Source organism: Nerophis ophidion, linkage group LG13 (assembly GCF_033978795.1).
Source record: "Nerophis ophidion isolate RoL-2023_Sa linkage group LG13, RoL_Noph_v1.0, whole genome shotgun sequence".
In the NCBI taxonomy this organism is placed as follows: Eukaryota; Metazoa; Chordata; class Actinopteri; order Syngnathiformes; family Syngnathidae; genus Nerophis; species Nerophis ophidion.
In genome coordinates, this window is record NC_084623.1 from 47,120,593 (window position 1) to 47,145,421 (window position 24,829).

At 37.5% G+C, this 24,829-nt stretch overlaps 2 protein-coding genes and 1 long non-coding RNA gene across 3 annotated transcripts in view; 2 read left to right on the forward strand and 1 right to left on the reverse strand.

Moving 5' to 3' along the window:
- The window catches only part of inppl1a (inositol polyphosphate phosphatase-like 1a), a 57,096-nt gene extending 56,323 nt beyond the window's left edge, over nucleotides 1-773 (forward strand). Inside the window, exon 27 of the mRNA XM_061919119.1 lies at nucleotides 510-773. Within this exon, the coding sequence (XP_061775103.1) occupies nucleotides 510-606 (97 nt within the window). The 3' untranslated portion in view covers nucleotides 607-773. The remainder of the gene's footprint in view (nucleotides 1-509) is intronic.
- A 4-nt stretch (nucleotides 774-777) lies between these two features.
- Nucleotides 778-5,403, forward strand: LOC133564661 (uncharacterized). Its single transcript, XR_009809311.1, has 3 exons — nucleotides 778-906; nucleotides 3,891-3,958; nucleotides 4,361-5,403. It is a non-coding gene; the product is annotated as an uncharacterized LOC133564661 (long non-coding RNA).
- phox2a (paired like homeobox 2A) lies at nucleotides 3,515-6,391 on the reverse strand. Its single transcript, XM_061919120.1, has 3 exons — nucleotides 5,962-6,391; nucleotides 4,983-5,170; nucleotides 3,515-4,860 (listed from the first exon to the last, which is right to left on the reverse strand). Exons 1-3 carry the CDS (start codon nucleotides 6,182-6,184, stop codon nucleotides 4,357-4,359), a joined length of 915 nt encoding a protein of 304 aa, XP_061775104.1. The 5' UTR covers nucleotides 6,185-6,391; the 3' UTR covers nucleotides 3,515-4,356.
- Nucleotides 6,392-24,829: the final 18,438 nt, after the last annotated feature.

The window sequence follows — 24,829 nt, forward strand, 5'->3', positions numbered from 1 at the left end:
CTTTACAATTATAAAAGCTTTTTACAAAAATCTACTAAAAATAATAAACAGTAGTGTCACAGTGGCTTACACTTGCATCGCATCTCATAAGCTTGACAACACATTGTGTCCAATGTTTTCACAAAGATAAAATAAGTCATATTTTTGGCTCGTTTAATAGTTAAAACAAATTTACATTATTGCAATCAGTTGATAAAAAACATTGTCCTTTACAATTATAAAAGCTTTTTACAAAAATCTACTACTCTGCTTGCATTTTAGCAGACTGGGGTAGATCCTGCTGAAATCCTATGTATTGAATGAATAGAGAATCCTTTTAAATCGGGAAAAAATCGTTTTTGAATCGAGAATCGTGTTGAATTGAAAAAAAATCAATTTTGAATCGAATCGTGACCCCAGGAATCGATATTGAATCGAATCGTGGGACACCCAAAGATTCGCAGCCCTACTCTTTACACTTGACTCACAGGAATGACTTTGTCGTCATCTTGTTTATTATTGTTTTACAGTGACATTACAGAGGAGGACCTGGAGGAGGCGGGAGTCCTGGACCCCGCCCACAAGCATATACTGCTGGAGAGCCTCAGACAGCAGCAGAAACTGTAGCAAACTTTACGGACGCTTCAAGCAGTCGTTGCTGTCGTGACATCCAACGGTTCCTTCTGAGGGATTGTGCACTTCATTTTGACTTTTTAAAATGACTTGCTGGACCTTTTCAGTGGCGCCGCCAACGGTTGTTGTTGTTGTTGTAGATGTGGCCTTATTTCGGAGTCTGTCGCCTTATTTCGGAGTCTGCCGCCTCACTGCATGTCCCTCAGCTCTCAGCGCAGAAGCGAGAACGTTGTCAGGACTGGTCAAGTGTTTCGTGGCGTCCATAAAGACACGACAAAGTGGGGCATGTCTCAGGTATTTCCCCAACGACGCTCGCAACCTGGAAAGGATGTGGAGGAAGTTGCTCCAGTTAAATGTCAAACCACAGAGACACAAAACCGAAAGTGGCGGTTGTATTGAAAACCTACATCACGCGGACTGAACTCAGTCTTGTCAGTTTCAGTGCCAGCATGTGTTGTTTCAGTGTTTATTTATGGTTTTATCTTTTCTTGTAAGGATAAAGGGAAAAACGGTGCCAACCAGTAGTCTGCTGAAAGCACAACGTCAGCTTTGGCCCTTTTCACATGACATGACAGCAGGCTGAAGGTTTCATTTCTCATGTCCACACTATTTCACTGTGACAGCACAACTTTATGTCACAATTATTCATGCCTAATTGTAACAGTCAGCTAAGTTGACTAACTGGTTTGAAAGATTAAATAAACCACACTGTTGTCTTGAAGAATACCACTGGTTACCAAAAACATGAGGACGGAAAGAAAAGTAATTCTCCTCTTTTTTTTTTCATGTTGTTGGTGTTCCCTGATTTGGCCACCAGGTGGTGCTGTTTAACCATTAGCCTCACCTGTAGCTGCTCACTGTGAAACCTGGTAATACCTTTCAGTTTTAAGTATATACATTAATGTAAAAATGTTTCTTAAAATTATTCTTTATATAAGTTTGCACATCTGTTAAAGTTCAATTTTGAAGTTTTTAAAAGCCATTTAAATGGATTGATTATCACATTTTCTCTCGCTACAATAATTCACAATTTTATTTCCAACCCACCTACACAATTCAAATAAGCAATATATTTATCTGTAAAAAAAAAAAAAAAAAAATTAAAGAAACATGGCGTGTGTGTCTCGATAAAGGAGTAGTAAGATGCAGAAGCTTATATAGTCGTGCCCCATTACTCAGATAATCTGTTTCTTATTAATTGATACTATACATCATCACCTGACACTTGACAGTATTAAATATATAATGTAGCCCATCTTGTCACTTAATACACACTTGTTGCAAAAAAGACATTGTTTCTGTTAAGCTGAAACTGTGAATGTTGTGCATGCATGTGTTGTATTTGTGTGGGTTTAGTATAACCCAGGGGTGTCCAAATTCATATCACTCTTCAAACATTGCTGACTATATTTTGATATTTTAAACAAATATATATATATAGCTGAGATAGGCGCCAGCGACCCCAAAAAGGGAATAAGCGGTAGAAAATGGATGTGTGTGTGTGTGTATGTATATATATATATATATATATATATATATATATATATGTATGTATGTATATGTGTGTATATGTGTGTGTATATATATATGTATGTATGTATGTATATATATATGTGTGTGTGTGTATATATATGTATATTTGTATGTGTGTATATATATATATGTATATTTATATATGTGTATGTATGTATATATACATGTATATATGTGTGTGTGTGTGTGTGTGTGTGTGTGTGTATATATATATGTATGTATGTGTATATATATATATGTTTGTATATATACATGTATGTATATATATCATTGTATGTGTGTATATATATATATATATATATATATATAAAGGCATATTATTAAATTTGCTGGTGCTAAAGGATTTTCAAGCATAAAAGTGACTAAATTAAAAAAAAAAACTGCTTTAGTATTGGCTATAGGGGAGACTAAACCAATCAGAGCGCGCTGTCCAGCACCCTGGCTCCTGATTGGCTTAGCCGAAGCCTTAGGCCGTAAGGCAACATTAAGAGTGTAAAGGTAACGAAAGGGAGTTATTTCATGTGTAAAGGGTTGAAATCCGTTTGTAAAAAGCTTCTTAAAATTCAAGCTATTGAAATATTTGATGTATAACTATTGATTCCTACTTAATGCAAATTCACTTATTGAAATTAACAGCGATAAACGAAGAACGACTGTATAGTTAAATAAAAACATCAAAAACAGCAGTAAACTCATAATAAACCCATAATGTTAAGTGAAAGAAAGTACTAATTTTACCGGAAACAATTTATGACAGTAATAAAATAAACGTTACAATCAAACAGTTTAAATGTTGGGGTTGTGATAGGCCTCGACAAATGCATAAAAACAATGAATAAAGTCAACAATTGTGTGAACGGTAATTAGCTCAGAAAAAAAGTCAACATTATCACAATAAAGCCAAATATTGTGGGAATAAAGTGACTATTTGGAAAATGTAGTGGAAAACATTTTTAAAACAGAAATGGAGGTGGGGGGAGCAAACAATTTAATTGTTATTATAATATGAGGAAAATTTTAATTTGAAAGGCACATATTTGGAAAATGTAAAAACAAAAAAAATCACGAGTGGGGAGGAAAAGCAAACAATTTAATGTAAGTAAACTAATGATCATATTATATGTCAAGTGTAACACAAAGGCTGAAATTATGATGTTTTTCCCTTCAAATTATTTCATTTATTTGCACATCTACGGGTTGATTTACAAAATATTAAAGCGGACTCTGAAATTTTCTATGTGGGGCCCTTGTTTTAGACATTATCGGTTTAAAGGATGAGTGGTGTACTAAAGCAAGAAGCTTTATGCTAGATATTGTTGTGTAATCACATGCACACACATACACAAGGAAAGGTCATTAAACACATCACTTAGTGCTTCCATAATGTAGATTTATTAGAATAATCAGAGTAGTGCTATAATGTGTCTTTCACTGGCGTTTCTGTGAGACGGAAATCAATCTAGAAAACAAAAAAATGTGTTGTCTTGCTAATATTTTATATTACTAATTACAGGATTTACAGTCACACAATTTCATGAGCCACTTTTTTTTTTTCCAAGAAAAAATCCATAATGACACATTTAAAAAATAATAATAAATACTAATAGTGTCCCTTTCTTCAGCAGATATCGCAGTCAAAGAGGATTGCAACCCAGAAGAGATCTGTGTCTTTGTAAAGGAGCGCAGGAGGAACCTCATCTGTCCTGACAGTATTCAAACGCATCCTTTTTTCTTGCACTTTTCAGGAGGGCGAACAATGAGCTGGAAGTGGAGGAACGTGTGTGTGAGGGGGGAAAATTCTTCAGCCATAAATGTAAGTAAAAAAAAAAATGTTTAAAAAGGCCGGTTTATGGCAAGAACACTATGCTGCTGTAATGGTCACTTTTTAAACCCGCAAGTTGCTGCATGTGAACAAAGTAGCTACTGATGGGCCGGAAAGCACTGGGGGGTCACTTTAAGGGAGGTCACTGGGGGGCTTGTTACAGTAAAGAGGCAGGAAGGGATGAGCTAAAGGGTCTCCTAATTGGATTTAGGGGCTCCTCTTCCTCCTTGCTGTGCTCTGAGAAATGTTTGGACTTCTGCTTACAGAACTGGTACCTGACCAGCATGCTCATGAGCTCTGCTGTATTGTGTGTGTGTGTATGTGTGTGTGTAAGTGTGTGTGAGACGGATGAGGTTTGAGTCAGACCCGGTTTTTATGACCTCTGTGCTTCAGAACAGGTTCGTCTTGAGTGCGCCGTTGGGTTTTCTGTGGAAGGAGGACAGGACCCCCGCAAAAGGCCCCGTCATACTGTCCGCCGGCTGCCAGGCCTTCAGAATCTCCTGCGTCTGGGCGGCGGGCTGAGCCACGGCCGGGTTGGTCGGCCCCAGGCCGGACCAGCTGGGCGCCTTGAGCCCCTGCAGGACCGGCGAGCCGGAGGCGTAGCCGCTGTTGGTCGGCGCCGGGCTGGGGCTCAGGCTGGAGGGGCTGCCCAGGTTGCCGTTGGCCGAGCCGGGCAGGGAGGCCGTACTGTCGGGCGTGGGGCTGCAGGTGGATTCTTTGGACTCGTCGTCTGATGACGATCTGGCCTCGCCGTTCTTTTTCCCCGCAGAGCCGCCTCCGCCGGAGGTGTTGTTGTTGTTGTTGTTGCCGCCTGCGCCGGCGGAACTGTTGGCTTTGGCGTTGGCGGCTCGCTCTTGCTTCCGGAACTTGGCACGCCTGTTCTGAAACCACACCTGGTACCCCCACAGACACACACACATTGTTAGTTATCCTCCAGAAAACCAGTGTCCTCTACAGTGGACATATTTTTTTTTCCAAAACAAAGGAACTTCCACTGCAGCTAACGGCCTCTGACCTGTACTCTGGCTTCTGTCAGGTCGATCTTGAGAGCCAGCTCCTCCCGGGTATAAATGTCCGGGTAGTGCGTCTCCGCAAAGACCCGCTCCAGCTCCTTCAGCTGGGAGCTGGTAAACGTGGTCCTGATGCGCCTCTGCTTTCGTTTCTCGTTCAGGCCCGAAGGGTCCGAGAAGAACTTATAAGGAACTGTGAGAATGCAAACAAAAAGAAGACCTTTAACACACTTTTGTCACATTTTAATTTGAAATGACTAATTATTCATGCTTTATCAAGTAAATATTGTAATATAATCCCATGTTTATCAAACTTTTTAAAATATTCTAATGTAATATTTGGTGTAATATTATTTTCAAATACATTTTCTAATTGTTTTAATAAAGACATGATATATGTGTGTGTGTGTGTGTGTATATATATATATATATATATATATATATATATATATATATATATATATATATATATATATATATATATATATATATATATATAATTTATTTTAGGCAATGACATTAAAAAAAAGTACAAGGTAGACAACAATTATTCGATTATTAATGCGTCGGATTGGTGAGTTGTTGGGTCAATTTATCAACATTTCATTGCATTTATTCCAAAACATATGTAGGATTATTGCTATTAATTAAAACACCTAATTGAGTTCACAACGCTTTTTTTTAAATGACAGAAAATTGCTTTTTATTAAATTTTACTATAACGAAAAATAAATATCCAAATGGATTTAGACCAATTTGATTAATGTAAACAATGAAAGATTGCATTATGACAATAAAATGATCGAATTTTATTTGCATAAAAATAGAATTAGTAGAATTGCAGGCCTACCGAAAAATGTCACGTATAATCAAATAGAAATGTAAAAACTTGTGCAGGCCTCGTTATCAGACACATTTTCCACGATGCATATCGCGATTAATAATCGTCCCGAATGACTTTCAAGGTGACTGTCTCTTCTCTACCTGACGAATAAGGAGCGGGCTGGTGGTCTCTCAGGGCCCCCAGGGTGCAGCTGGCCGTGCTGAGCGGTGTGCATCCCGGGTTGGAGAAGGGTCCGCTGCGGATGGGATTGTACTGGAAGGAGCTGGCCTGACTGCAGGAGCTGAAGTCCGCGTAGGCCGACGCTTCCATGGCGGCCATGCAAGAGTCATAGGAGTTCAGGTAGGAGTAATCCATTTTATACATGGAGATGAGCCGGTGTGCGCGGATGAAGTCTCTCCGGTAAATCTCCACTTGCACGTCTGTTTTTATAAATATGTGTGTATGTGTGTGTGTCCACAAAAGATGTCTTCCTATCTCATCCAAAAACAATCCAAGCAGTCTTTCTCGGTACTTCTTGCCTGCGCCTCGTCGTCCGTTTGACAGCAGCGAGCTGCTCTCCTCCCGCTTATAATAAAGTTGCCAGCGGGAGAGACAATGGCGAGGCGGTGGTCTAGTTTCCATGACAATGGTGGCCGCGCCCACCGCGCGACGGCCACGCCCACCGCGCCGCGCTGCCGTCGAAAAGTTATACTGTTCCCTATGCGTCCATTATCGGACACGTCTTAACTGTCATAGCGGGTGCACAATAATTGTTTTATTTTTTATTTTTTTTCTTTAAATCCAAAATTCTTACTCACATGCTGTTTTTTTTTCTAAAAAAAAAATTTGGGCAAAAATATAACTTCATATTCAGACAGGAGGTCTTTATACGGCCGCAAACTTCCAGATGTGACGGTGATTGCCCAGATTAAAAGCTTTGATTTGATTCCGATGTACTTTTTACAGACGCGTCACAGTTTGATGGATGGACGGCACACACACACACACACACACACACACACACAATAAAGAGAAAGGAGTGGCCGTGGAGACAAGCGAGCAGTCGCCGTAAACACATTGACGCCCCATAAATTGGTTTAGGTTTATTGTTGGATGCCATAAGATGAGCCATAAGTCATATATATATATTGGACGAAACGCACCTGTAAACGCAAATTAACGCGTGTTTGATTAGTATTATATTTTATTTCTACATGATGCGCATTAAACGTGTTGAATGCCAAATAATTTTGACGCTATTGACATTTATTGCGAGGTGCAAAAATAAAAACAATACATGTCCCTATTGCACTCTTCTTGTTTGCTATTCGTTTTTTCCCCCCCTTGTAAAAATTCATGCAATAACTGTCAAAATGTGTCATGTGTTGAAATGAACAAATCAGGTTAAAGCAGTTTCGGGGCGCCTCTCACCCCTAAAACGACCTCTATAATATTGCGGTAATGTCGGCGATTATTGTTAATATCACCCAGATAAATATGAATATAGCAGCAAAGGAGAAATATAGTGCTTTAATCAACACCAATTGAATTAATGAGTCTTGTTATTGTCACCGCGGAAGAATAAAGCGTGTTTGTTGGTATAAATGCAACATGTTTATTATCATGATGTTTTTATTGCACGCACAAACAAGCAGCGTCAGCATGTTTTTTGGGGGGGGGAGGCCGTCTGGTGGGTTCAAAGGTGACTTAAACGGTTTTCAGTGTTAAACTGTGCCAACAAATAAACAAACAAACAAAAAAGAGCAAACTTCCCGCCTTTTACCCTCCCTTTGGATTTTTTTTTAATCCCTTCAAAGCACGGATGCTCTCTTCCCGGGCCACTAATCCGCCCTTTGGTCCACTTGGCACCGAGGGAGACCTCTCCTCCTCCTCCTCGGTTTTAACTTTGGACTTTTACATTCATGACGGAAACAGTAACGTGGATCTTTTTCATTCATGGCGTCCGAGTCAACACGAGGGGCGGACACAATGGTGCCCCAGAGGCCCCTGAGGGCCCCTGAGAGAGAGAGACTATGTAGGGATTATAAAGCTTTGTGGGGATCTATACCGTAGTCTATCATGAATGAATATAGGACTGGGATGTCAACATCAGCAATTATAGAACGTGTTATATGTGTGTGTGTGTGTGTGTGTGTGTGTGTGTGTGTGTGTGTGTGTGTGCGTGCGCGCGCAAACTGACATATTTCCTCCATGCATGTCGTTATTTTTTCATCATTTTGTAATTAATTGGACACAATTATCAATCAATCAATGTTTATTTATATAGCCCTAAATCACACGTGTCTCAAAGGGCTGCACAAGCCATAACGACATCCTGGGGTCAGATCCCACATCACAAATGATGTATTGTAGTTGAAGTCCTATCGGCCATTTCCTTGAAGGCCTACTGAAACCCACTATACCAGGGGTCGGGAACCTTTTTGGCTGAGAGAGCCATGAAAGCCAAATATTTCAAAATGTATTTACGTGAGAGTCATGTCCTATTTTTTTAACACTGAATACAACTAAATGCGTGCATTTTTAAGTAAGACCAACATTTTTAGAGTATAATAAGTCTCTTATTCTTTTTAATAACATTGTTATTCTGAAGCTAACCAATAATAGATAAAATGTCATGTCTGTTGATCATGTTTTTGCTTGCCCATGTGCTGTTTGTCCTTTGGACTCTTTTAAGTTCCTGTTTTTTTCCACTCCCTTGTCTGGTTTATTTGGTTTCTCATTTTGTCCACCTGTCTCTGGTGGACAAAATGCCCGCACACCTGCTTCCCGAGCACTAATCAGAGGCAGTATTTAAGCTCGTCTTTGCCAGTCAGTCGCCCTGTGCTGACTTGTTTCATGCCTTGCCATAGTTTCGTGCTTCATGCCATGCCAAGTAAGTTTTGTTTGATTTATGTTCTTAGTATGTTTATGGGTTAGCTTTGTTCCTTAGCCCAAGTTGTGCCTCCGCTAGTTAAAATTAAATCATGTTTTTACCTAAATGCCATGTCCCGAGTAGTCCGTCTGCCTTCCTGGGAGAACGACCCCGCAGCAAGCTGCGACCCCCCCATCGTGACATAAAATACTTCTTACCATTAATGCGACTTCTTGAACAGGTGCGGTAGAAAAAGGATGGATGGATTTAAATGCATGAGAAGGTTTTATATTTTGAACATTATTTTTAGCACTGTGAATTCCAGCGGAATTATTCATAATTATTGTGTTAAGCAATCAGATTTATCTGAGAGCCGGATGCAGTCATCAAAAGAGCCACATCTGGCTCTAGAGCCATAGGTTCCCTACCCCTGCACTCTACCCACCACACAGTCTGATAGTTTATGTATCAATGATGAAATATTAACGTTGCAACTCATGCCAATACGGCCTTTTTAGTTTACTAAATTGCAATTTTAAAATTCCCACGAAGTGTCCTGTTGAAAACGTCGCAAAATGCTGACGTGCACGCGTGACATCACGGAAATATTAGCGCTGCGCACACACACAGCTAAAAGTCGTCTGCTTTAATCGCATAATTACACAGTATTTTGGACATCTGTGTTGCTGAATCTTTTGCAATTTGTTCAATTAATAATAGAGAAGTCAAAGTAGAAAGATGGAGTTGGGAAGCTTTAGCCTTTAGCCACACAAACACACGGTGATTCCTTGTTTAAAATTCCCGGAGGTGAAACTTTACTGTGGATCAGAGCGGTCAAGCGAACATGGATCCCGACCACTTGTCAACCAGCAGTTTTCGGTGAGAAAATTGTGGTAAAAAGTCGCCACTTACCGGAGATCAGCTGAGCTTGTGCCGTCTGTACAGCTGCCGTCGACTTCCATTAGACACTGGCGTCACCACACCCGTGGATACACACTTCCGACTATCAGGTAATATTAAACTCACTAAAACACTAGCAACAAAATAGAAAGATAAGGGATTTCCCAGAATTATCCTAGTAAATGTGTATAATAACATCTTAATCTGTCCCAATGCAATCGCGTTGTTTTTTTTTAACTTGATTTTTTTTTTTTTCTAGTCCATCGCTATCAATATCCTCAAACACAAATCTTTCATCCTCGCTCAAATTAATGGGGAAATTGTCGTTTTCTCGGTCCGAATAGCTGTTTTTGTTGGAGGCTCCCATTAAAAACAATGTGAGGATGTGAGGAACCATCAACGGGTGTCGTCATCGTCTGCGACTCCCCGTAAAGGCAGGGCTTTTCTGTTAGCGACCAAAAGTTGCAAACTTTATCATCGATGTTCTTTTCTAAATCCTTACAGCAAAAATATGGCAATATCGCAAAATGATCAAGTATGACAGATAGAATGGACCTGCTATCCCCGTTTTAATAAGAAAATCTCATTTCAGTAGGCCTTTAAACGTCATCAAATCTGCCTTTGCCATTGTTATATTAAAGTCCTACTGAAACCCACTACTACCGACCACGCAGTCTGATAGTTTATATATCAATGATGAAATATTAACATTGCAACACATGCCAAAGGCCGGTTTAGTTTACTAAATTACAATTTAAAATTTCCCACGGAGTTTCTTGTTGAAAACGTCGCGGAATGTTGACGCGTGTTTGTGACGTCTCGGGTTGTAGCGGACATATCAGCCCAGCACCACTTACGACTAAAAGTTGTCTCTTTTCATCGCATAATTACACAGTAATTTGGACATCTGTGTTGCTGAATCTTTTGCAATTTGTTCATTTTATAATGGAGACGTCAAAAAAGAATGCTGTTGGTGGAAAGAGGTGGATTGCAGCTGCCTTTAGCATCGAAACACAGCCGGTGTTTCTTTGTTTGTTGTGAAATTTTAACAGAGCGGTCAAGCGGACATGTTTATCTACGTCAACCAGCAAGTTTTTGGATGGGAAAATTGTAATATTAAGTCGGCTCTTACTGGAGACTTCAGTGGATTATGGGACCTCCTCCTGTAGCTGTCAAAAAGGCAGCTGTGATCTCGGCTCCTCGGCTTCTCTCAGAGACACTGGTGTTCACCGCAGCCATCCGACTTTCAGGTATGACAGTATAATCTCACTAAAATAGTATTAACACAATAAGCAGATAAAGGATTTTCCAGAATGATCCTAGTAAATGTGTCTAATTACATCTGAAACGGTTCCACTGCCGCCGCCCGGAGCTGTTGCTTTTTTTTTTTTTTTTTTTTGCGGCTCACTCTAACTTTCCTCATCCACAAATCTTTCATCCTCGCTTAAATTAATGGGGAAATCGTCGTTTTCTCGGTCCGAATACCTCTTGCTACTGGAGGCTATGATTATTAACAATGTGAGGAGCCCTACAACCCGTGACGTCACGCGCAGATCCTCTGCTACTTCCGGTAAAGGCAAGGCTTTTTTATTAGCGACCAAAAGTTGCGAACTTTATCGTCGATGTTCTCAACTAAATCCTTTCAGCAAAAATATGGCAATATCGCGAAATGATCAAGTGTGACACATGGAAGGGACCTGCTATCCCCGTTTAAATTAGACAATCTCATTTCAGTAGGCCTTTAAGTATTGTGGTCGTTAAAGAGGCTTTTCCCACTGTTTGCCAAAAAAACAAAAACACGGTGTTAATGTTATTTGATTCGTGTAACTCAATTAATTATATTGCAGGCAACAGTGTTTAATTGTGCCTAAAACAAGTAGCAGTTTATTCGATTTTTTTTTTTTTTGTGGTACTATTCAAAAACAAGTGTTTTATTTTGGGAATATTTCAAAAGAAAGCTGACACACAGAGTGAGACCACCTGCTTACAAGCTGCACGTGTCATCGCCCCCCCCTCCCTCCAATTGATTGAATGGCGCGTAAAATAACATCAAGTCTGCAGCACAAACCTCACATTTGATGGATGACAGCCGCAGTTTCCATGCAAGAAGGTCGAAAGCGAGGGTCCATGCAGGGACGACCCCCCCACACCCCCACCCCAGCCCTCTCGCCCCTCCCCATCGTCTCGGCCCTCGTCGCCATGCAGCGTCTCTTGCTCCCAATTACTGCAATGCACCGTGACGCTGTTGCGTTCAAGTGCTGATGCGTGCATCTTCAGCAGCGTCGTCTTATGTTGTCTGATGTGCAGCAACAATATCATCACTGCATGTGAAAATGATGCACGTAACGAGTGCGATGTATTTACATGAAACTTACATGTTTATGTTGCACTGCTTTATGTGTGCAAAATATAGTTCAGTAAAATAGCAACAATGGGGACAAAATGCAAGAAAAAACAATAACTTAAATACATTATGATGCGTGCGTGCCTTTATTGGGAAAAATATCATTTGAAAAGCAAAATAAATGTTGCAAAATAGCTCATCTAATAATAATATCAATATAGTAATTGTCATTGCAGGTAAAAAGCAGTCCATTTTTTTGCAGAATGTAATATATTAATAATCATAGAAAAATGTGATATAAATGTACAATAAAAATAAGAAAATTGAGTAAATTTGCAAGAATGGGTTGGTAATTTTACCATAATAAAATATTACTATGTTGGGAGACAGAAATTACCATTTTAGATGAATAAATGTGAACATTTTGTGAAGAAATTGTAGTAATTTGTCACAAAGGGGAAATGTAATTTTACAAGAAAACATGTATTTAGAAGGGAAAAAAAAAGACAAATTTTACTAAAAGTGAATAATCATTTAAAAAAAGTAATGATTATTTGTAGAATTTATTTGTAATTTTACAAGACGACTGACTATAATAAGAAAATGTAAGTTTGCAATAAGTTATGATATCTCAGTAAAATAGGATATTTTATTAGAGTGTAAGTAAAGTATTTAGAGGAATATAGCTTAACATGCTGTTAAGATAATTGGTTACAAGAAAAAGTTGAACATTTACAAGAAAAAAAAATATCGTCGTTTTAGCAGAATAAAACAGTGTTAATAATAGCAGAAAACTAAGGTGGTTTTATCATTACAGTAAGATAGTAAATTAATAGGGGAAAAAAATAAGTTTTAGAAGAAGATTTCATCAAGAAATGGTAAGAAAAAAGTAGTCATTGTTAGAAAAAAATGTCATATTGTATTTTTCCGTACAAAAATAGTAAGATGTCATGAGTTTGCAAGAATAAGGTATAATCTTATCACAGTGTTGAGTTTAGAAGAATACAATTAAACGTTTTGTTTAAAATTGTATTAATTATTGATGGATTAAGTTGTCATTTTACCAGAATAAAACAGTGTTATTAATAGCAGAACAATAAGGTGGTATTATTATCACAGTGAGATAGTAAATTAATTAGTTTTAGAATAAATATTTTGTCAAAAAATGGTAGTAATAGTTACAAGAAAAAGTAGTAATTTTACCAGATTAAAATGGTTATTAGAAAAAAAATACAAATTGTATTTTTATAGGACAAAAATAGTAAGAAAAGGTCATTCATTTGCAAAAATAAGATATATTATCACTGTGTTGAGTTTAGAAGAATACAATTAAATAATTTTGTCTAAAATTGTAGTAATTAGCACTGAGTTAAATTAATATAATTAAATAATGTTACAAATAAAATAAATACTAAAAATAGTATTATTCATAGAAAAGTAATTATTAATTGTAGAATGAAGGGAAAAAACCTGCAAGAAAAAAAAGGGTAGTCATGTATTAAATGTAATGAAGTAATATTGTAGTGTGTGGGCAGATATGATAATGAGTGGACCACCGTGGTCACCTGCGGCTCTAAACGTGATATTTCCACGATATTGTTGAAACATCACTCCAAAAAAAAGCATCGATTGTTGTGTGTGCCTGAAAGCCCAAGAAAGAGTTCCAAGGCGGGAGCCTTCCTTGTCCTGCTTCACATGACACTAATGGAGGTCGGCGTGTTACTTAAAAAAGAAGCTTTTCAGGAGGAAAAAAAAAAAAAAAAAAGCCCATCCCGGGAGAGCAGAGCAGACGTGCACGCAGCTGCAGCGTCCGCGCGCGTGCCCGCGCTGCTAGATGTTCTCCAAACAAGCTAATTAGATCTGCAGCTCTCAAAGCAGCCCAGCGGCGAGCCTCGCCGAGCTGTGGAAACTTAATTCAATTACTTTTCCCGCTAAACTAATTAGGCTGCAATCTGCCACGCGAGCTGTCCCTGAGCAAGGTTCGAATTAGGCGGAATGGATTTGTTCCTTTTCTTTAAAAGAATGACGGACAGACTGCGTGCGCGCGCCTGCTCCGCGCTCCTTTATCAGCCTAAAATGCTGCGTTCTCAGGAGGGGCGCGTCACGTGACCTCACGCATGCGCAGACAGCGGCGGCGCGCCAAACGCAACAAAGACACGACGGGTGTCCAAAGTGTGGCACGGAGGCCTTTTGCGGCACAGATAAGTCCATTTTCGACCAGTCAAGGTAATTCATTATTAATGACGTGTATTATTTTGGACCACATCACAATTGTTGTCTTAGTCAGCAAAAACACAATGCAATGTCAATGTTTAGTTCAGTTAGCTTAGCATTACATCCACTTACACTGGATTAGCTTTAGCATCTTGAATATTTCCGTTTTTTTTAGCACTAGGGCCTTGGGGCCATTTGCTGTTTTTGTTAGCCCACAACCCTGTTTCCATATGAGTTGGGAAATTGTGATAGATGTAGGATACAATGATGTTCAAATAATTTTCAACCCATATTTAGTTGAATATGCTACAAAGACAACATACCGTATTTCCTTGAATTGCCGCAGGCCATATAGTATGCGCCTGCCTTGAATTACTGCCGGGTCAAACTCGCTTCCCAAAATAATTAGCGCATGCTTAGTATTACCGCCTGGTTAAACTCGTGACACTTCCCCTTTCATCATTTTCAAAACAGAGGAGGCTGATTTCAATACCGGTAATTTGAAATCGCATAAAGGGAAGAAGATTAAGACCTATTCAGTAGGGTTTAAGGTCAAAGCTTACATCATACTCAAATTTTTACTGCATACCTATGGTAAGTGCCGGAGTGAGAAGAGGTTTTAAAATAATTAGCGCATGCTTACTTTTACCGCATGCCTTTGGTAAGCGCAGGAGTGAGGAGAGGTTTTAAATTAATTAGTGGCCTGGCGGCAATTCAAGGAAATACGGTATTTAAGTTTTTTTAGCATTAGGGTCTTGGGGCCATTTGCTATTTTTGTTAGCCCACAACATAGTTTACAAACCGCGTTTCCATATCAGTTGGGAAATTGTGTTAGATGTAAATATAAACAAAATGCATTGATTTGCAAATTCTTTTCAACCCATATTCAGTTGAATATGCTACAAAGACAAGATATTTGATGTTCAAACTCATAAAAAATTTTTTTTTGCAAAGAATAATCAGAAGTTGATGCCAGCAACACGTGACAAATAAGTTGGGAAAGGAGGCAATAGATATTGATAAAGTTGAGGAATGCTCATAGGACACTTATTTGGAACATCCCACAGGTGTGCAGGCTAATTGGGAACAGGTGGGTGGCACAACTGCGTGAGCAAATAGTCAAACAGTTTAAGAACAACGTTTCTCAAAGTGCAATTGCAAGAAATTTAGGGATTTCAACATCTATGGTCCATAATATCATCAAAAGGTTCAGAGAATCTGGAGAAATCACTCCACGTAAGCGGCATGGCCAGAAACCAACATTGAATGACCGTGACCTTCGATCCCCTTATATATATATATATATATATATACGTATATATATATATATATATATATATATATATATACATATACATATACATATATATATCAAAAACCGACATCAATCTTAAAGGATATCACCACATGGGCTCAGGAACACTTCAGAAAACCACTGTCACTATATACAGTTAGTCGCTACATCTGTAAGTGCAAGTTAAAGCTCTACTATGCAAAGCGAAAGACATTTATCAACAACATCCAGAAACACCGCCGGCTTCTCTGGGCGCGACATCATCTAAGATGGACTGATGCAAAGTGGAAAAGTCTTCTGTGGTCTGACGAGTCAACATTTAAATCGTTTTTGGAAATATTCGACATCGAGTCATCCGGACCAAAGGGGAAGTGAACCATCCAGACTATTATCGACGCAAAGTTCAAAAGCCAGCATCTGTGATGGTATGGGGGTGCATTAGTGCCCAAGGCATGGGTAACTTACTCATCTGAAAGGTACATACAGGTTTTGGAACAACATATGCTGCCATCTAAGCGCTGTCTTTTTCGTGGACGCCCCTGCTTATTTCAGCAAGACAATGCCAAGCCACATTCAGCACATGTTACAACAGCGTGGCTTCGTAAAAAAAGAGTGCGGGTACTTTCCTGGCCCGCCCGCAATACAGAACTGTCTCCCATCAAAAATGTGTGGCGCATTATGAAGCATAAAATACGACAGCGGAGACCCCGGACTGTTGAACGACTGAAGCTCTACATAAAACCAGAATAGGAAAGAATTCCACTTTCAAAGCTTCAAGAATTAGTTTCCTCAGTTCCCAAACGTTTATTGAGTGTTGTTAAAAGAAAAGGTGATGTAACACAGTGGTGAACATGCCCTTTCCCAACTACTTTGGCACGTGTTGCAGCCATGAAATTCTAAGTTAATTATTATTTGCAAAAGAAAGAAAAAATTATGAGTTTTAACATCAAATATCTTGTCTTTGTAGTGCATTCAATTGAATATGGGTTGAAAAGGATTTGCAAATCACTGTATTCTGTTTGTATTTACATCTTACACAATTTCCCAACTCATATGGAAACGGGGTTTGTAATAGAAAAACAGCTTAATAATAATACTGTTATTGATAATAATGATAATGTAAAATCATATCAATTATTTTTATTTGACTATTATTGTTTTGATTATCTGTGATGAGGTGGCGACTTGTCCAGGGTGTACCCCGCCTTCCACCCGAATGCAGCTGAGATAGGCTCCAGCGACCCCCCACCACCCCAAAAGGGACAAGTGGTAGAAAATGGATGGGTGTTTTGATTATTATAATGATTATTAATACTCCTAAAATTTCTACTAGTACTATACTTATATAATAGTAACAATAACAATAATAGCGGTATAGCTCAGTTGGTAGAGTGGTCGTGCCAGCAACTTGAGAGTTCCAGGCTCGATCCCGGCTTCCGCCATCCTAGTCACTGCCGTTGTGTCCTTGGGCAGGACACCTTACACACCTGCTCCCTGTGCCGCCCACACTGGTTGAAATGTAACTTAGATGTTGGGTTTCACTATGAAAAGCGCTTTGAGTCACTAGAGAAAAGCGCTATATAAATATAATTCACGTCACAATTCACTTTACTAATACTAATAACATACTATTATTATATTAATACTATTCCATAAGAACAATGTCATATATATGAGACAATTACTATGATATATAATAATAATGATTAATTATGAATGTTTGTATTATTATTAGTATTAATAATATGAATTACAATAATATAACATGATAATGTAAAATAAATACATTTTAAAGTATTTTATTATTATGATTAATATTTACGACTAATAGTATCAATATTATAATATAAGTAATAATATTATAATATTAATTACAATACTGTACTATGAAATAATGATGAAAATTAAATTCTTAAATGAATTTTTATTGTATTAATATTGTTTATTGTTACTACTACTACTACTACACTTACTACTACTGTTAGTAGTAGTAATCACAATAAAAATATAAAACTAGAAGAGGCAATTCCTGAGGGAATTGCGTCTCAATGCTCCAATGCTGACGTTGAACTGAAATGCTGACAGAATGTAGAATGAATGTTGAAAAGCTGATGCTGAACAGAAATGCTAATGGAAAACTGTAGAAATATTTTTAAATGTTTAAATCGTTTGAATGCTGAAACAGTGTGAATGTTGGAATGGTTTGAATGTTGAAGAGTTTGAATTTCCAGGAAAACCGGAATTTGGTATGGAACTTGGGGAAGTGTTAGTTTGAATGTCCAGGATGAGTGGAATGTGTTGATGTTGGAATGGTTTGAATAGGTTGAAAAATGTGGGAATTGTGCAACTTGGAAAAAAAACTTCCTGGAATTTTGGGAAAAGTGAAATTTTTTTGAAAATTATTTGGAGTATTAATGTCCTGAATGAGCTGAATTGGTTAGTGTTGGAATTGTTTAAATCGGTCAAGAAATGTTGAATTAGTAACAGTTTTTAATTGAGATATTCCTGGAATTTCGGGAAAACTGGGATTTTTTTCTAGTTCTCTAACCAAGAATATGAGGAGTGTTTTGACGGTGGAACGGTTGAAATGGGTTGAAAAAAATGTGAAAGGAGTAGTCGAACTTAAGAAGAGTGGAAATACCGTAGGTTACAAAGAAACGGGAATTCCTGCAAATGTGTTGAATGTTGGAAATAGTAGTTTGAATGTCTAGGATGAGTTGAAGGTGGAATGGTTTGAATTGGTTGAAAAATGTGGGAATTGTGGAAGTTTGACAAAGTGGATAATTCATTTTGAATGGGGGGAATGCAGAAAAAAGAAGGAATTTCGGGAAAAGCGGGAATTTTTTCAATTAAAAAAAACAACTTAGTGAATGATCTGAATGAGTTAAAATGTTTGGTGTTGAAATTTTTTAAATTGGTCGAGAATCAAAGTAGTAACATGTTGAATTGAAAATTTGTATTACGGAATTTAAGGAAAACAGGGAATTTTTCCAGTTTAAAAAAAAAACAACTTAGTTTTTTGTCCTGATTAAAAAAAATGTTTTGACGGTAGAACAGTTGAAATGCGTTGAAAAATGTGGAAAGAGGAGTCGCCAGAAAAAAGGGTGAAAATAAGGCTTTGGAAAACAAGGAATTCTGGAAAATCCTGGAATTTTGGGAAAAGCTTTAAAAAAAAAAAAAAAGATTAGGAGCATTAATGTCCTGAAGGAGCTGAAGTGATTGGTGTTGGAATTGATTAAATCGGTCAAGAAATGTTAAATTAGTAACACTTTTTAATTGAGAAATTCCTGGAATTTTGGGAAAACTGGGAATTTTTCTAGTTCCTTAACCAAGAATATGAGGAGTTTTTTTTTTACAGTGGAACGGTAGAAATGGGTTGAAAAATATGAAAGGAGTAGTACAACTTAAGAAGGGTGGATATACAGTAGGTTACGTTAATTCCTGGAAATTTGTTGTATGTGTGAAATGATACTTATATTGTCTATGATGAGTTGAATGTGTTGAAGGTAGAATGGTTTGAATCGGTTGAAAAATGTGGGAATTGTCGAAGTTTGAAAAATAGACAATTCATTTTGAATGGGGAAAATGCAAAGAAAAAAAGAGAAGAATTATGGGAAATCCGGGAATTCTTTTTAGAATTGTTGAAGCAGAGCACACAATTCCCAAACAGGCTGAATAGTTCGAATTTGGAACAGTTTGAATCAGATGAAAAATGTGGGAATTGCGGAACTTTGAAGAATGTCCGATTTATTTCAATAGCAATTTCAGAAAAATTGGGAATTTCAGGAAACACTGGAATTTTTTTGAAAATGGTAAAAAAAAAAAAAATGTCTGACTGAGTTGAAATGTTTGGTGTTGAAAATTTTTAAATTTGGCCGAGAAACGTCAAAGAAGTAACTTCAACGTTGAATTGAGAAATTGTATTATGAAATTCCTGGAATTTCGGGAAAACCGGGAATTTTTCCAGTCCAAAAAAATAACTTTGTTTTTTGTCCTGATTAAGAGGAATGTTTTGACGGTAGAACAGTTGAAATGCATTGAACAATGTTTAAGGAGTAGTCGTCAGAAAAAAAGGGTGGAAATAGGGCTTTGCAAAAATTCGAGGAAATCCTGGAATTTTTTGGAAATTGGGGAAAAAAAAAGTAGTCTAAATTTCCAGAATGGTGGAATGTGTTGAATGGGGAATGGTTTGAATCGGCTGAAAAATGTGGAAATGGTGGAAAATTTAAAAATGGCCAATTAATTTTGAATAGGAAAAATGTCCCGGAAAACCTTGAATTCTGGGAAATCTGAAATTTTTTAGAATTCGTCAAGGTAAAGCCCACAATTCCTGAATAGGCTTAACAGTTTGAAGTTGGAACGGTTTGAATTAGGCGGGGTGGGGGGGTAGCGCACGCCAAAATCTGGAGAAGAAGAAGAAGAAGTTGAATAAATAGATTAATTTTGGAGTAGAAAAACACAACAATCATTATTATTGTAAAATGTAATATACTACGATATGTATTATTATTATTAGTATTATTATTATTATTGTTATTATTATTATTGATATCAATTGTTCAATTAAAAAAGTGAAACCCTTATATTCTGTTGATAAAATAATTACAAATATAAACACCGACCTCTTGCAAAATGACAAACATGACATTTGGACTTTTTCAGTATGCGGTCGTCAACACGCAGGACATAAATGAAAGTGTCTTCATAACGTATAAGAGATTGTTGGACGGACATTATCGATCGCTTTTCCCGGCCTCAAAGACAGGATGATGAGGGGGCAGAGGGGGGGGGAGCGACATGACTGAAAATCCTGCGTTAAGAGCAGGAACGGATATGATAATGATAATGATGGCATCATCCTGTATCGTCCCATCATTCATCGCCTCCACCTGGCTGCATCACTCAACGGACACAATATTAGGAACACCCAACCCGCCCTTCCTCTCTTTACAAACACGTCCATGCTCACTTTTTGACTATTGTATGTGTGCAGGGCACCCAGAGGGGCGGAGCTAAACCGCACGCCACGGCAAGGTAAGCTTTCAAACACAAAAAAAGCTTCTTGTATCGAAAACAAACAAACGCAAACAATGCATGGTGTCTGCCATTGTTTACGTGCTGTGACGTCACCATGGCAACATCTTCTTGTTCTTAACTTTTTAACTCTGATGCATTGTCTGACATTTGACCCCTCCGCATCGCCTCCTGCACCTCCATTTGTCCTGGCAGCAGACGGCACACACACACACACACACACACACACACACACACACACACACACACACACACACACACACACACTAGTGAGCGCTGCAGCCGGGAGGTTATGGACATGATGGAGAGCCAGGTTTGTGTTTCTTCTTAATCTAATCAGAGAAATGGCAGCAGTCAGAAATAGCCTGACGAACACACTAAGAGCTCCTTCTCCTCCCCCTTTTAAGACTTGTCTTCATCCTCAGAGAGAGGAAATGAACACACACACACACACCTAAAAATCCAAAGTGCACAACCTGATGCTACTTCAGACATGAAAGATATCTATTGCTTACACTTTTGCAACGACATGTAATAAAGTGTCCTTGTCATGACCAATGTAGAACTATCATAAGAATAAAGTAGTAGCTTTGGAAGAAAAACGTAAGTTTTACTGGACAAGAAGTAGTAACTAGAAGAGGCAATTCCTGAAGGAATTGTGTGTGAATGCTCCAATGCTGAAGTTGAAGGGAAATGCAGAAAGAATGTAGTATGAATGCAAGAATGGTTTGAATGTTGAAGAGTTTGAATTTCCAGGAAAAACGGAACTTGGTTTGGAACTTGGGAACGTGTTAGTCTGAATGTGCAGGATGAGTTGAATGTGTTAATATTGGAATGGTTTGAATATGTTGAAAAATGTGGGAATTGTGCAACTTGGAAAAATTTCCAATTTATTTCAATGGGAACTTCCTGGAAATTTGTGAATTTTGGGAAAAGCAGGATTTTTTTTTTAACTAGTTGAAGTATGAATGTCCTGAATGAGCTTGATTGGTTGGTGTTGGAATTTGTTTAAATCTGGCAAGAAATGTTGAAGTAGTTAATGGTATTAGAGATTTTCTGGAAAATCTGGAATTTTTTTGAACGTGGAAAAATAGTAGTTTGAATTTCCAGAATGATGGAATAAGTTAAAGGTGGAATGGTTTGAATGGGTTGAAGAATGTGGGAATTGTGTATGTTTGAAAAATGGCCAATTAATTTCAAAGTGAACTACCTGGAAATTTGGGAATTTTGGGAAAAGCGGGATTTAAAAAAAAATTATTTGGAGCATGAATGAGCTTGATTGGTTGGTGTTAGAATTGTTTAAATCTGGCAAGAAATGTTGAAGTAGTTAATGGTATTAGGGAATTTCTGGAAAATCTGGAATTTTTTTGAACGTGGAAAAAGAGTAGTTTGAATTTCCAGAATGATGGAATAAGTTAAAGGTGGAATGGTTTGAATGGGTTGAAGGATGTGGGGATTGTGTATGTTTGAAAAATGGCCAATTCATTTCAAAGTGAACTACCTGGAATTTTGGGAAAAGCGGGATTTAAAAAAAAATTATTTGTAGCATGAATGTCCCGAATGAGCTTGATTGGTTGGTGTTAGAATTGTTTAAATCTGGCAAGAAATGTTGAAGTAGTTAATGGTATTAGGGAATTTCTGGAAAATCTGGAATTTTTTTGAACGTGGAAAAAGAGTAGTTTGAATTTCCAGAATGATGGAATAAGTTAAAGGTGGAATGGTTTGAAAAATGTGGGAATTGTGTATGTTTGAAAAATGGACAGTTCATCTCAATGGGAAATATGCAAAAAAGAAAAAAAAAATTATGGGAAAACCGGGATTTTTGTTTTTTAGAATTGTCGAAGTACAACACACCATTCCCAAACAGGCTGAATATTTTGAAGTTGGAACAGTTTGAATCAGATGAAAAATGTAGAAGTTGTGTATTGTGTAACCTTGAAGAATGTTCCATTGGGAATTTCAGAAAAATATGGGAAAAGCGGGAAATTTTTTGAAAATGGTAAAAAACTTGAGTGGTCTGAATGGTTGGTTTTAAAAATGTTTAAATCGGCCGAGAAATGTTGATGTAGTAACATGTTAAATTGCGAAATGTTATTACGGATTTCCTGTAATTTTGGGAAAACCAGGAATTTTTCCACTTCGTGTTTTTGTCCTGATTAAAAGGAATGTTTTAATGGTAGAACGGTTGAAATGTGTTGAAAAATGTGGTAGGAGTAGTCGCCAGAAAAAAAGGGTGAAAATGGGGCTTTGGAAAACCCGGAATTCTGGAAAATCCTGGAATTTGTTTGGAATTTTGGGAAAAGCGAGATTTTTTTATTTTAATTTTTTAAATGATTGGGAGTATTAATGTCCTGAATGAGCTGAATTGGTTAGTGTTGGAATGGTTTAAATCGGTCAAGAAATGTTGAATTAGTAACAGTTTTTAATTGAAAAAAATTCCTGGAATTTCGGGAAAACTGGGACTTTTTCTAGTTCCTTAACCAAGAATATGGAGAGTTTTTTGACAGTGGAACTGTTGAAATGGATTGAAAAATATAAAAGGAGTAGTCGAACTTAAGGAGGGTGGAAATACAGTGAGTTACAAAAAAAACAGGAATACCTGGAAATTTGTTGAACGTGAGAAATTATAGTTTGAATGCCTAAAATGGTTTGAATCGGTTGAAAAACGGGAATTTTTGAGGTTTGAAAAATGGACAATTCATTTTGAATGAGGAAAATGCAAAAAAAAAAAAGAAGAAGGAACTTCGGGAGAAGCGGGAATTTTTTTGAAAATGGTAAAAAACTTGAATGGTCTGAGTTAAAATGTTTGGTGTTGAAATTTTTTAAATCGATCGTGAAACGTTGAAGTAGTGACATGTTCAATTGAAAAATTGTATTACGGAATTCCTGGAATTTCGGGAAAACTGGGAATTTTTCCAGTTCAAAAAAACGACTTTGTTTTTTTTGTCCTGATTAAGCGGAATGTTTTGACGTTGGAACAGTTGGAATGCGTTGAAAAATGTGGGATGAGTAGTTGCCAGAAAAAAGGGTTGCAATAGGGCTTTGGAAAAACCAGGAATTCTGGAAAATCCTGGAATTTTTTGAAAAAGAAGTTTGGAGATAAAGTTGGTTACAAATAAAACGGGAATTCCTGGAAATTTTTTGAACATCCATCCATCCATCCATCCATTTTCTACCGCGTATTCCCTTTCGGGGTCGCGGGGGGCGCTGGTGCCTATCTCAGCTACAATCGGGCGGAAGGCAGGGTACACCCTGGACAAGTCGCCACCTCATCGCAGAATTTTTTGAACATGGGAAATGGTAGTTGAATGTGTTGAAAGTGGAATGGTTTGAATGGTTTTCAAGAAATTCTCCGCTTTTCCCGAAATTCCCAATTTTTTTTTAAATTCCGTTTGAAATGAAAAAGACGTTCTTCAAAGTTCCACAACCCCCACAATTTTCATCTGATTCAAACTGTTCCAACTTCTAAATATTCAGCCTGTTTAGGAATTGTGTGCTCTACTCCAACAATTCAAAAAAAGTTCCAGGATTTCCCATAATCCTTTTTATATTTTTTATTTTATTTTCCCCATTCAAAATGAATTGTTCATTTTTCAAACATCCACAGTTGCCACAGTTTTCAACTTATTCAAACCATTCCACCTTCAACACATTCCACTCATCCTGGACATTCAAACTAACACTTTACCAAGTTCCTGGAAATTCTAACTCTTCAACATTCAAACTATTCTTACATTCATACTACATTCTGTCAGCATTTCAGTTCAACTTCAGCATTGGAGCATTCACACACAATTCCTTCAGGAATTGTCTCATTTAGTTAGTATTGAAATCTATTTTACTAGAAAAAATTAAATTTGATCAGAATTAAATGTGAATATTATGAGGTAAAATAAATAATTAACATTTGCGTAAAAAATATTATGGGCATAACAAAGCTGTATTTTTAGCAGTGGCGGGTTGTGCGTTTCCCACCTAGGCCGATGTCAACGATTACCTCTCAAAATACCATCATTGCATACCATTGCTGGAGAAATACTACACAGAAAAACATTTACTGGGCATTGAATTTACCTAAACAGTGTACAAAACAAGCTATATTTCGGCACATTTAAAAATCAATAAACCCGACTAAACAATTAAAACATATCTTATGTGGTACTGTCAAAATTAAAATTGCAAAAAAGAGTTAAAAAAGTGATTGCCGATGATTTCTTTACTGGCCTCGGTGCCAATTCCGGCTTTTTGCAAATGAAAACTTGGACAATGACAAGTGAAAATCCATACAGAAACACATCTACTGGGCATTGAATCACCTCAAAAGTGTACAAAACAGGCTATATTTTATTTTGGCACATTTAAAAATCAATA